The sequence below is a fragment of the Sorghum bicolor genome, chromosome 3 (genome assembly GCF_000003195.3).
Source record: "Sorghum bicolor cultivar BTx623 chromosome 3, Sorghum_bicolor_NCBIv3, whole genome shotgun sequence".
NCBI classification, from domain to species: Eukaryota; Viridiplantae; Streptophyta; class Magnoliopsida; order Poales; family Poaceae; genus Sorghum; species Sorghum bicolor.
The window spans coordinates 20,365,140-20,378,921 of NC_012872.2; the positions used below are offsets into that span (position 1 = coordinate 20,365,140).

The following is a 13,782-nucleotide window of genomic DNA, read 5'->3' on the forward strand; positions in this document are numbered from 1 at the left end:
ATATTTTTCTCCTGATTTTCCCACTGGGTTTTTATAGGAGTTTTAGCGACATATCTCTTAATATGGCTCCTCACTTTTTTCCTAAACGGTTTTTAGAGGAGTTATCTTTATGTCGTATCTCCAATATTTTTCCCCACTGGGGTTTTTAATTGGAATGCCAATGACATAGTGGTTTGTTTAAATCACACAAGTATATGCTACCTTCTCCTTGTTTTCCTATAAAGGTTTAAAGGAGTTTTACAGCATATCCGTACATACATATTCCTCAGATTTTTCCCACAGGGTTTTTCGAGGAATCTAAGCTTACAGCTACATTGATCTCAAAGGAAGATTCGATCAAGGGGGAGTGTTGCGAAACGGTGTCTGTTGGTGAATAGACACCTTATCACTAATGATCTCATCCGTTGATACAACAAGATTAGAGAAGTGGATTAGCAGTTAATCATAGGATTAGCAGTTAGTAATCTCCGAAGGGGCATGTCCCTTCGGTGGTTCTGTAAACTGAACGGTTGTGTCTGTACGGACATGCCCCCCTTCACTTGTATATATTCTATGAGATCAATAAAAGACACTAGTTGTTCACTGTTCATTTACATTCACTCTTAACAGATAGGTGGCTTGCAAACACCCTTTTAGAGCTAGAGCAAAAGGCTTCGCTTTGTTATTTACTAATCTCTTGCTCTAGTGAGTTTGTAGAATTTTTAAATAGGCAATTCACTCCCCCCCCCTCTAGCCATATTAGGACCTTTCAGTGTCGCCGAAGGTTATAGGAGGAATCATCGAGGACACGCTCCTCGAGCGACGCCGGCGACGACGGAGCTCCCGAAGGCTCCGAGCAGCACTCGCATCCAGGACCACCAGTGCATGGCTCCAGCTTCACCTGCGGCTCCAGCTTCACCTGCATCACGCGTTGAGCGGAGGACTCGTCGCTCATGGCGGCAACAATGAGGAGACAAGGGCGAGGAAGTGGGAGTGAGAAAGAACGGTCGTGCGAGTTGGTTTGAGGGAGTGAATGAGGGGGTGAGCGATTCGGTGGTGACCGCTGTGGGGAGCTGAGGAGGCGGGGCTTTTGTACAACGTCGAGTGGTAACCAACACCGCTAGGTCGGGCTGGTAATTGGACCGAGTGTGGCCACAAAACCAAACAACGGAGACTTGGCTACATATGGTTTAGTCGCGAGCCTGGACACGAAACCAAACCCAAACTAAGTCAGGCCTGGCTCATTTCGCATATAAACCAAACAAACGGCTCTGGCTCCATTCGCACGGGCCAATGCTGGCCAGGCCAGCTTGGGCTAGCCAGGCCAACTTGGGCTAGAAACCAAACACACCCGTAGTGTGCTTCTTCTAAGGTCTTGTTTAGTTCCTCAAAAGTCAAACTTTTCAAAATTTTCTGTCATATTAAATCTTAGAACACATATACGAAACATTAAATATAAATAAAAAATAACTAATTACATAGTTTGCTTATAATTTATAAAACAAATCTTTTAAACTTATTTAATTTATACTTAGACAATATTTGCCCTGCTGTGAAAAAGTGTCATGAAAAAGTATACATATACTCAACCATTACTACCACCCTCGTGGCTCATGGGGCTTAGCCCTACTAGAGATGGGGACAATGCTCCAAGCAGATATCCACAGTTCTTCTAACTAAATGAATTAAATAAAAAAATAAGTAAAAAATTATCTATTTAGATTATTAAATTACATTAGAGAAGAACCACATATAGCCTTGTTTAGTTTCTAAAAAATTTTGTAAAGTTTCATATTTTCCCATCACATCGAATCTTACAGCACATACATGAAACATTAAATATAGATAAAAATAATAACTAATTGCACAGCTATAATTTGCAAGACAAATCTTTTGAATCTAGTTAGTCTATCATTAGACAATATTTATCAAATACAAACAAAAGTGCTACTATTCCTATTTTGAAAAAAAAAATTACAGTAAACAAGGCCCCATTTGAAGAGCTATCCCCATCCTTAGGCCCTAAGGGCTGTTTTGTGCAGAGGAATGTAACGCAAATGTAAATGATGATAAGCTGCCGGCGGTATGCACATTTGAACTCATTTCATTAACGTTTACGCTACTTCAGAACCAGCCAAACAGCACCTTAGTTATAATCTGTTGGGGCAAAATGCAGGACCGGATTTTTATCTTAAAACATTGAATTGAAGAGCCTCAATTGTGTTGCAGGCTTGCAGCTGAAGTCATAATATTCTGTCAGCTGGGATAGCAACAGTTGAAATGCAAAGCACAGGACTACGACACTAACACAGCGTGCTCATACATACTTCATTTAGGATTTATAACTAACCTATGTCAACATTGCATAAATTATACTACGAAGTCACCTGCCCTTGAGGCATTTAACTCGCGTGCAGGAGAAACTAAACACTGCACGGCAGGGGCTTAAAGCATTGCAGAGACTGCATCTCCGGCGAGCTCCAAAAGCAAGATAGCAAACATCACATTCACCCTCTCTTTCGCCTTCCCTGAAACATATTTACAACTGGTGAGCCCCACGATACACATTCTTTGGTAGATGCACATAGGTTACAAGCATGGATGACTCAACGGGGTTGTCTCTTACCGAGCCCACATAATCGTCCATAAGGGACTGCCGTCGCCTCTTGAATGAACTCAATGGAGTATTCTCACCCTCTGAATTCCTTAGTGCTGCTCGCTTTGTTGGAGTCATGTTCTGTTGATATCAAATTTTCAAATAGTACCAGCAATAAACATCAGTATTTGCAAACCCTACAACACTAGCTAGGTCTTTATCGACAGAATGCAGAGCTGCAGAATGATGATGAGTAGTGAATAAGTTTAGGATTTGCCTTAGCAAGCCTTTTCTCCTTCCTTGCCTGCCTCTCTTGCTCATCATATTCTTGATTTTCTTTCTCAACCAGTCGGATAAGGGTATCACAACGCCTAGCCAACTCTTGGGTAGTTCTGGACTTCACAAACCAATCAAATCGGAACAAGGGAGACATACGGAAGGCAGCTTTCAGTTCATCCCAGTTACCATATCCAAGTTTGTGCACCATGCAAAGCTGGAACATAACACCAGCTTAGTAGCCATATAATGTACTCAAATACATAAATCCACATAATATGGTGGGAGAACATACCATAAAGCGGTCACATTCCTCATTATAGAACTTTCCTTTATTTTGGCCATACTGAATTTTCAACTCTAACCATGGGTTCTTGTAACGGTCTAACTTCTTCCCAATGGCTTTCATAATCTCATCCTTCCGGGATATCCTTGCTTCCCCCCTTTCAATATTTTTTATAATTCTATCATAATCTGGTTGAACAACAATCAAAACATACACAATCTGTCAGTATTGAAAGTTTGATCTTCAGTATGCAAACAGTTGCTTTATTAACATATTATAAAGATAAAAAGAAAAGCTGTTACATTGTGAAATGTTTTTCATGAAACAAATAAGGGAATATCACGGGATAGGAATGAAAGAACTCCAACATGGTCAAGCCACATATTTCCTTTAAATTGTCAGTCCAAATTGGAGATTTAAATCTGCAGTTTGTAACATGCTATGTATTAGCTATCTTGGAATTACTGCCTTACCACTCAGTTCTTTGTATCTCTCCTTGAAAACTTTAGCATAACGTTGAACTTCCTCTTCTGTCTTACCCTCCATTTCAGAGGATATACTTTTAATATCATTGCGACCATATTTCTCACATGCACGAATGAATGTGTTGAAGTCTCTCCTTGTCCATGATGCAAAACCCTGAAATTTTTACCATGACAGACAAATGAAGTTAGAGAAACGATAGTATAAAAGAGCAAGCAGAAAGGTACAAAAGCAAGAAAGTTGATTTTGGTGTGCTGCGTTATGATTCTAACCTCTTCTAATAACTGTTCCTTCTCTTCCTGCTCCTCTGCTGTCAAAGGCTCCAACTGATCTGAGCATCACATGAGAATAATAAAGTTAGCAAGATCCACTTGAATGTAATACAACCAAGAAAAAGCAAGAGAATACCTTCATCTTCACCATCAATGGTATCTTTCTTCTGGTTTGCTTGCTGCATCAAAATTTTCTGATGTTAAGCACCAAGATTACGAGCGACAGATGCAAAAAAAAAATTGCAAAGTAATGTCCAATGGACTGGGAAAACAGGCACAAAAAAATCAAAAATTGAGCAAACTAGTTACTTAACATCCAGTAGAAATTACAGAAACAATAATCTGGATGAGAAATTACCATAAGGTACCGCACTTCCTTTTCATACAATTCATTTAGCCTTTGGTTATTGAAAAACTGGAAATCATGCCTGACAAATTAAAATCCAAGTCAAATATAATTCAATAAAATGGAAACATTGATTAGCTTTCAAGAAAACAAGAAATTTACAAGTGGGGCATTCTTGGAATCCTTGGCTCCCTTGGCTTTGCTGGTGCACCTTGACGAAGTGCTTGCTTAAAGTACTCAGACTCAGAGTAGCTACAAATGACAGTTTAAATAAGGTCAATAAGTATTGGACTGTGTGACATGAACCAAAAAAATATAAAGAGGTGCATACTTTCTCTTCCTTTCTCTTCTAGGTGGCTCGATCCAGTTATCACTAACAAGTTTCTTGAAATCAACCTTGTTTTCATCCTTCAAGCAATCATGGAGAAGAATTCAATTGGTGATGAGCAAGACAATTCAAAAAAAAAAAATACAGCACATGAATTGAATGTTTGAACCATTACCTTCTCATCATCAAAATCATACAGTTCAGCATCTGCATCAGAAAATAAAAGGTGTTAGGTAGGTTGCCAGAAGACGTAGGAACAGAGAACAGGCACATACTATCATCCATCTTAAATTTCATGGCACCCTCAGTGAACACAAGGCATAGGAACAGAGAACAGGCACATACTATCATCCATCTTAAATTTAATCGCATCCTCAGTGAACTTTTTCATTTTCGCATCAAGTTCTGCTGTTGTCTCCTCTCCTTTAGCTATAATACGGTCAATGTCCTCATCAGTTATTGTGCTGTCCTTAGAACTGAAAACCATTTCAGCACCAAACCGCACCATTTGCAGAAGGTCATCCTTATTGACAGCTAATAAAAGAGAATGTTGTCAGAATAATCCATATCCAACTAGTAAAGAAAAATGCTTAAAAGAAATAGCAATGGCAAACAACAAAACCATACTTTTCTGCTCTGCCAATCGTCCTTGCTGAATAACCAAAGCATCCAATGCTAGCTTCTTATATGCTCTCTCAATCACCTTTTCCTCGATAGTGTACTGTAATTTTGTTTGCATTATCTTCCAGACAAATAGCAATATAAAATTTGGCACTATGGTAATTTTTAGCCTAGAAACAACAAACCTCAGTGCAAAAGCGGAACACTTGAACTTCTTTCTTTTGACCTATTCTATGTGCACGGTCCTGAGCTTGCAGATCAGCTTGTGGATTCCTGGCGACATAGAAGTAGCAGAGACATAAGATTCATTCTTAGGGTAAGCAACAAAATTAAGTTAGCATAACAAAGTCACATACCAATCACTGTCATAAAGAACCACAACATCAGCAGTGGCCAAGTTGATACCAAGGCCACCTGCCCTAGTTGAAAGTAAGAAAACAAACTTCTCACTTCCTGGCCTATTGAAAGCTTCGATGGATGCATCACGATCTTCTCCACCTGTATTTCCATCAATTCGACAATACTGATATCCTCTATACATAAGATAATCTTCCAAGATATCCAAAAGCCTGGTCATCTGCAGGATGGTGCTATGTCAGGCAAAAGAAAATTCTAGGATAACCAAGTGCTTAATGAGGTGCACTATGCACATGATCAGCATCCACAAGTGGTGTCTGATATCTCCTAATACAAACTTGCTAAAAAAATAATGCAATCAAATCTGCATGGCAGTGAAAAACAATCACCTGTGAAAAAATTAGGACTCTGGAATCACGCTCCTTTAGTTTGGGCAACAATTTATCTAATAGAACCATTTTTCCTATGTAAATATCAAAAGAACTGTCAATAAGCATTCAAATAAATTCTGTAGAAAAATGTTTCAATTATGCAAAAGAAATAAGGAACATGATGTTACCTGCATTCTCAACTAGATGTTCACCAGTTGTGTAGGGTGGGCCAGGTTCAGCTCCTTGGAATAAATATGGATGGTTGCAGCACTTGCGCAACTGCATGGCAATGTTAAGCAATCGCTTGCGTTCACCACCAGCATTAATAACCTCCAAATCCTTCTGAAGCAGAGCACGATAGTACTGCTTTTGCATCTGAGACATTCCAACTTTAAGTATGGTTTCCTTCTTTGGAGGTAGACCCTTCTCTACATCAGATTTGAGCCTCCTAAGAAGAAATGGGCGAAGAACCTTTTGCAAAAGTAGCGAGAAACAATTATGAAGAGTTCATTTTAAGGTACTAAAATTGATGATCAGAATTATATCCCAACCTTATGAAGCTGCTGGACAACCTCCTGTTGATCATTTTCCCCCGAAATTTGAAACCATTCATCAAAGGTCTCCGCAGAGCTAAATATTTCAGGTAACAAGAAGTTGAGGAGAGCCCAGAGCTCATGGAGATTATTCTGCCATGTAGCAGCAAATTAGACTAGAATCAGATTAAACCAAAAAAATATATGAAACGACATGGTTACTGAAGTGGCACTTAAATCATTATTCTGGGTGCACGCAGGCAAGAGAAGCCTACCTGGAGTGGAGTGCCTGTGATGAGGAGACGATAATTAGTGTTGTAAATCCTCATAGTCTTTGATAGAAGAGAGTTCTCATTTTTTATCCGGTGAGCTTCATCAATAATTATGTAGCGCCAGCTGAAGCGCCTCAATGTAGATTTTTCTTTGATCGCCATTTCAAAACTAGTCACACACACATCAAATTTCCCAGGCTGTAGCAAATTGTCCCTTATATGGTTCTGACAAATAAGAGAAGGTCAGTAACATGGCACTATGGCAGTATAAGTTCCATAAGTGATTAAAGAATAGACTTGAGACTAACCCGCTCTTCTGGATTCCCCAAAAACTTCACAGCACGTAGGATAGGGCAAAAACGTTGGATTTCCTTTATCCAGTTGCCAAGAGTGGACTTTGGCGCAACAACCATGTGAGGACCAGTTATACCTCTGAACTCATGCAGATAGCCCAGCAATGAAATAGTTTGAAGTGTTTTCCCAAGACCCTAAACAATAAAAAGTATACATTCAAAGGCAAAGTGTCAAAGAAAACAAAATGGAAGACTAAAAGATGATCTTAATCAAGATTAACACATGTAGCATACCATCTCATCAGCTAATATTCCATTAATACCATTCTCATACAATCGTATAAGCCAATTAAGTCCAGCAAGTTGATAATCACGCATCTTTCCCTTGATGCCTTCAAAGAATTCAAACATTCAAACATTTAATAAAAGTTTACATAAGACAAAAGGAACAGAAGATATAAAGCCTAAGAAAACTAAAACCTAAAATTATTGGTTGGTTTCCATGAGAATGCATATCAATTCTTTTATCAAGAAACTGGAAGTAGTTAGGCCACTTTGTATGGAACAAAAAGGTGTCGGTGGAAGTGAAAACAGGAAACAACAATCAATTGCATAGATAGATGTTCCTTCATTATGAGAAGAATCAACAAACAAATGCACCATGGCATTTACTGAGTAGGAATAGTTATTGCGCAAAATAGGTCAGAGTTCATTTCAGGGTTCCTGGTCATCTTAGTTACAAGACTTAAATATTAACGGTTAACTATGGCCTTATGGGATAATATTGGTTCAGTTTGCACCTCACCCAAATCAGTTTAATTAATAATATTGGTTCAGTTTGCACCTCAATCAAAGCACTCCTTCACTTTCAAAGTCAGTGCAAGATTTAATTTGCCTAGGTTAAGTTTGCCTTATAAACAGCGTCAAGATAATTTTATGGCAACGAGGAAAAACATCTATCTAACAAGTAATTCTCCTATCAACTTGAGGTAGTTATTAAAGCAAGGAAATAACACATGTCAAGGTAGTAACCAATAGTCAGCAAAGGGCTCACATGAAGGCTGTGAAACTAAACGTGTTCCCCCTGCACCGGCAAGGGCATCTTCTTCCTCTTTGAGGTATTCTTCGTCTTCCTCTTCTTCAGTCATCTTTGATGCATGACGTCCCCTACAGATTGACTCAACTCATCAACAAATAAATTACTCACCATAGACAGATAGAAAAGAATCTCTAAGTTCATTGAGCTAAGTCTTATGGTTCTGCATACAAAATAGTGAGCAGCACTCCATAATATAATGAAACTGAGGATTGCAGGATGAACTATTCAACTTAACAACTCCAATCTAATATTTCTTTAACTCCATATCTACATACAAAATGAAAATATAGGAACACATGTAAAAGGTGCAAAAGATGTCACCTTAATACAATACTGACAATTTCAGGAAAATAATAACAGGATCAAGGGGCTAACAAAGAAACTACAAGATAGAAGATTCACCTACAAGTTTGAACAGAAAAAAAAAAGATATATTGTGTGTTGATGCATAAGGTACTTCGACCTAGAATCACTTAGAAGTGGTAGTCAAAACCCATTTCTAGTGCCAGACATTTTTTTAATACCGCAGTCATGATTGAAGTTGGGAGCATCAGTGCCAAATAAAGTGCCAGCAATGTCCACTAAACTTCCAATATAAATCATATAATCATGGCACAAACAAAACAAATGTTACCTCCCGCGTGGCTTTTTCTCGTTTGACTGACTTCCTTTTGCGAAGTGAGCAAATATTTCTGTCTGCTGAAGAAGGTATTTCAACCGTCCCTTCCCTTTATTGTTCTGTCAAAAAGTATAGAGATCAAAACAGCAGCAGGATGTAATATATTAAGTTTATTCCCTCCGTCTTGTAATATAGTGCATTCTATAACTTTTACGACAGATTAAGAGAGAACACAAAAGATGCATGTGCCCTCACTTTGTTTCCAAATAAGACGCTATCATCAACAAGATTAGTGGTGATTGGTTGATAAATAGAAAGTTTTAAATGCAAAACTGATTTCTAGCTTCTGGAATGTCTTATATTTGAGGACAAATTTTAAATGCTAGAATGTGCTATATTACAGGACCAGTGCAAACATGCAATTGCATATGAGGATCCATTTAAAGAAAGTACATACCATGTCAGCATCAATGGCAGCATTTTGAGTATCTAGTATTTCTTGGATTTTCTGCTTCTTCATCTTCTGGAGTTCTTTTAGCCTTGCTTTCTCACGCTTCCCAACCACTACATCAGTCTGCAATAGAAATGGTTAGGGGCAAAGAAATGTAAAATTTTCACTACTGAATTGTAGGATGATACAACAAAGGGTCCCCTCGACACATTAAACTCAGAACTAGAGATATAACTATTTACCAATATTACTAATATATTTGTATTATGGAAGAACGAGGCAACTACAGCTTATGCCACAGCGATGAGAAAAAATAAAAGTGAAAGTACTTACAACAATATAACAAAACAAACAAATTAACAGAGGCCATATCTAGCAATGACTGTAAAGCAAATTATTCTGAAACTATGAGGTCAATATTTCGAATGCCCTCGTTGAACCGAATCTCTAAAACCGCGATTAAAGCACCCAAACCCTAACCTCCCGCTCACCTCGTCGCCATCGTCCTTGTCCCTCGGGACGGACTCGTCGTCCTCGGTGGACTGGGACTCGTCGTCGCCTTCAGTGGCGGCAGGGGCACCGGCGTCCTCCTCGTCCTCAGCTCCAGCGCCGGTAGTGACGGCTTCGATTTCCTCCTCGTCGACCTCCTCCTCCTGCTGCCCCTCGCCCTCAGCTTCCTCCTCTTCCTCCTCCGCGGGCGCCGCCGCAGCATCCTCCTCGTCGTCCTCCCCTTCCTCGCCAGATCCGGAGCCGGCGGCGTCGGACTGGTCCTCCTCCTCCTCGGCGGAGGACGAGATCTCCTCCTCGTCGTCGTACTTCACCGGCTTCGCCATTGGGGCGGGCGGTGGCGGGAGAGGAAAGGTAGGGTTAGGGTTTCGGGGCGGGGCGCTTCCGATTTCGAGTGCCGGAGGAATGGGGGGTGGGCGCGTTTGATCGACCGAGAGGCGCAGGGGATTTCAAGAGTGAAAGCGATTTGGGGGCAAAGGGAGTGGCTTATTTATATGGGGCGCCTTGTACGAGAATTTTATGCGGTTTTGCAGTTTTGACCATAGAGGTTTATGTATTTCTGGCTACTCACTTGAGCATATTCAGCAAATGATTCATAGGATTTGAGGCCATAGCAAAAATTATAACACTATTATATATTTGGAGAATTCTATCTCTTTTATGCCAGAAAACCATAGTTTAAAACATTTATTACATAGATTATAGTCTGAACCAATTATAAAAGGCCAAACCCATTTTTCCCTTATTGATTTTTCTCTTGCCATGTTTCCATTACGATCTCACATGCATACCCTATTCCTATACACTTATGAGATACTAGCCAGCATATCTTGATATTTACAAAGTTATTATGATACTATTGTTGACCGCTAAATGAATAGTCAACCGTAAACATGAGTGCTCGTGCTCAGGCTTGAGTCTAGGCTCAATTTGCTAATGTTTCAATGTTCGAGAGTCCAAATTTAGTATTTAAAGCAACAATTTAAATTATTTATACTAAAATAAATTCAAACCAACTTTATCAATTTGAAAATACCAAGTACAGAATTCTCAAAAAAAGTCTCTATCGATGGTGAAAATACATATACATCTACTTCGATATAGAAAGATCAAAGTTGATTTTCCCCCAACTGTTTCCAACAAGCTAAGGTTAGTTCTTATTTCAACACAATCAAAGGGGAAATATATTCCTCTAGTTAGTTGACAATAAACTAGGGCCTTATTTAGTTCCAAAAAATTTTGCAAAATAGGAATAGTAGTATTTTCGTTTGTATTTGATAAATATTGTCCAATCATTAACTAACTAGGCTCAAAAGATTTGTCTCGTCAATTCCGACTAAACTGTGCAATTAATTTTTATTGTCGTCTATATTTAATACTCCATGCATGCGTTTAAAGATTTGATGTGACGGGAAATCTGAAAAATTTTGCAAAAATTTCTGGGAACTAAACAAGGCCTAGCATGACCATTGGTGATATATGAATCCTCGAGTGCTGGCTAAAAAAATATTCGAAGAAGCTCAATAGTGACGCAACAAGTTTAAAAGAATTGTGGCTTGAACAGCGGATACCCATATAAAAAAAAAAAGAACAGATACACTGATAGTCTCGGGAGGAAACAACAGGGACATCAAATTTATACAAGTGGTATACCAGTGTATTCCTGAGTAGACCATTGAACGGTTTTGCGAGATCAAACGAAATATACTTGTTCTCTGTGGACCAGAATGAAAAACGTTGCCAACGCTAGAAATTTCCGGGAGCATGGACTTTTCCGTGCATCTGATCCGCGGTGCACCCGGCCAGGGGTCCCATGTTCAGAGTGACCCCGGCGTTGGCTACCCATAGACCACGCGTACAGCTCCAAGTCAGCACAGGGAAGTGGGCGGGGGTTCCTTCCCGCCAACGAGGCGGGATTGATTTGAGGCCTCCCGCCGCGCTCTGGATTTTTTTGTAGCAGTAGATCGAAAATGAAACGATGGTTCGGGCCTGGAATCCTGGATCAAATGTCGGTGGGCCCAACTGTATTTCGTTACTGCGCTAAGGCTCTTTTTATTTCCTCAAAAACTTTTCGTTCCATTATATTGAATATTTGGATCCACATATAAAATATTAAATATAAATTAAAAGATAAGTAAGTTTAAAGATTCGTTTCACAAATTACAAGTAAACTGTGGAATTAATTATTTCTTTTATCTATATTTAATGTTGCATGCATGTGCCGCAAGATTGGATGTGACGGGGAATATAAAAAAATTTGCAAAATTTTTTAAAACTAAGGCCTTGTTTAGTTGGAGAAAAAATTTGGGTTTGCTTTATGTATGCGTCTAAAGATTCAATGTGGCAGGAAATCTTGAAAAATTTTGGTAAATTTTGAGAACTAAACAAGGCCATAGGAATTCCGAATGCACGCATGCCGTGGAGCGAAAGGTGAGCGCGTGCGAGACGAGCGGTAGGACAAAGCCACTGTTCGGCAGTTGTTTCCCGTCCAAAAATTTGTGCCTAGTTGTCGGTGTTTTCCCCAGGGGGTCACACCAACGAGTGAATTCGTATGCGTGCTCCCTTTTCCAGATGGTGATGCAAGAAGACACAGAGATTTATCCTGGTTCGGGCAAGAGAAGGCCCTACGTCCAGCGGGGGAGGGAAGTTTGTATTATCTTGCACCTAAGTGCTTGTACAGGGGCGAATACAAGCGTGATATGAAGTATGGGAGTTCTACTGCGTATGGGTGAAGTGTTGCATGGTGTCTATCTATTCCCGGGTCCTTCCTTTTATAGCACCAAGGAGAGACCCAGGGTACATGTATAGGTGTCAGAGTAGGGATCGATAGGAGCATGGCGCGCTGACCTACTCGAGGCCTCCGTACCGGCATGGCCTCGAGCCGTCCCGTCTTGGTAGCCTGATGATGATTACGCGTGCCCCTGTATCCTGCTCTGCGCGCCGTCTGGGGCTGGTTCACCGGTCGCACGCCTGTACGATATGGCGGCAGATTCGGCGGAGTGGTTGTGGCGTTGTCAGTCGACGCCCAACCCGTCCCCAAGAAGGAACCGTGTCTGGTCGAGGGTCAGATGTCGTGCAATGCCCTGATATCCGGAGCGCTGACCTTGGTTGTCTCGAGGGGGTCCCGATTAGACGTTCCATCCCTGTTTCCCGCGCCCTGACACGCCCTGGGTCGTTTGGTGGGGAAGGCTGCAAAAAGAACGACGGGACGGGTGCCTGTTCCCTATCACGCTTCCCGTGACCAGTGTGTTAGGTGGGGAAGCGTCAGGCGCATTAAATGCCCTGGCTCTCGTGCGTGCGTCAGGCGGCGGGCGGCGTCCTTGCGCTCGACGCCTCCCGGTTTGCGCGGGCCCGCTTCCGTCTTCGACGATAGCTAGCGCTCGACCCCTGATTGATTCGCTCGACGCCATCTCCGTCTTCGAGGCTGCGGTCGTCGACGACCACGCACATGTATGACCAGGGCGTCGAGTTGAGGGCCTCGACCTGCGTACGGGTAATCTCGTTATGTGCATCGGTGAGGGTACCCCTTACTGATACCCTCGACAGTAGCCCCCGAGTTTCCATTTGAGCACTGGCGCTCGAGTGGAGGCTTTGTTTTGCGATCAAATTTCCGTGGGGGCGCGCGAGCGACCCCGCGGGGGTAGCCCCCGAGTCCTTGGAGGAGTTTTTGACTCCTTCGAGGGTTATGTTACCTAATTCTCAGAAACGCTGTCGACACCAGTGGTGGAAGGTTCTGATTGGCTCGTTTTGTGCGGAGGTTTCGACGTACTCTCGATAGAGCGAGCGTCCTCCACCCCAAATTGAGTTCCTAGCGGGTAGTCCAAGTGAGAACCTGTGCCCCTTTCGAGGGGGTCAGCTGTAGCCCGGAGGCGTTCTCATAAAGCAAGGTCGACGTGGTCAGGGATACTGGTCTCATTCGATAGAGTCCAGCGGCTCGACGCCTCCCGTCGGGGGGATTCCTCTCGACTGTCTCGACCCTACCTTGGACATCGCCAGCGAGTCTTCGAGGCGGGCCTCGATCTTCGACCGCTCGCTGGGGATCCCTGACTCTGGCGCTCGAGATCGGCTGTCGAACCCTTTCGGTGGGCCAGCC

The 13,782-nt window shown here is 41.6% G+C and overlaps 1 protein-coding gene across 1 annotated transcript; it reads right to left on the reverse strand.

Annotated features, from left to right (window-relative positions):
- Positions 2,066–10,147, reverse strand: LOC8075365 (probable chromatin-remodeling complex ATPase chain). The gene is made up of 25 exons (XM_021456665.1): positions 9,674–10,147; positions 9,189–9,305; positions 8,747–8,850; positions 8,068–8,180; positions 7,308–7,405; positions 7,029–7,208; positions 6,724–6,945; positions 6,467–6,601; positions 6,104–6,386; positions 5,934–6,007; positions 5,544–5,764; positions 5,373–5,460; positions 5,194–5,287; positions 4,912–5,100; positions 4,742–4,773; positions 4,570–4,646; positions 4,401–4,490; positions 4,251–4,320; positions 4,029–4,071; positions 3,893–3,951; positions 3,611–3,776; positions 3,147–3,325; positions 2,853–3,068; positions 2,606–2,716; positions 2,066–2,507 (listed from the first exon to the last, which is right to left on the reverse strand). The coding sequence occupies exons 1-25, from the start codon at positions 10,013–10,015 to the stop codon at positions 2,487–2,489; spliced, it is 3,324 nt and encodes a 1,107-aa protein (XP_021312340.1). The 5' UTR covers positions 10,016–10,147; the 3' UTR covers positions 2,066–2,486.

Coding starts and splice junctions, on each gene's coding strand:
- LOC8075365 (XM_021456665.1), bottom strand. CDS start 10,015: ATGGCGAAGCCGGTGAAGTACGACGACGAGGAGGAGATCTCGTCCTCC. Junction 7,209..7,307: donor GAATATTAGCTGATGAGATG/GTATGCTACATG, acceptor TTTATTGTTTAG/GGTCTTGGGAAAACACTTCA. Junction 5,288..5,372: donor TGTTCCGCTTTTGCACTGAG/GTTTGTTGTTTC, acceptor ACAAAATTACAG/TACACTATCGAGGAAAAGGT.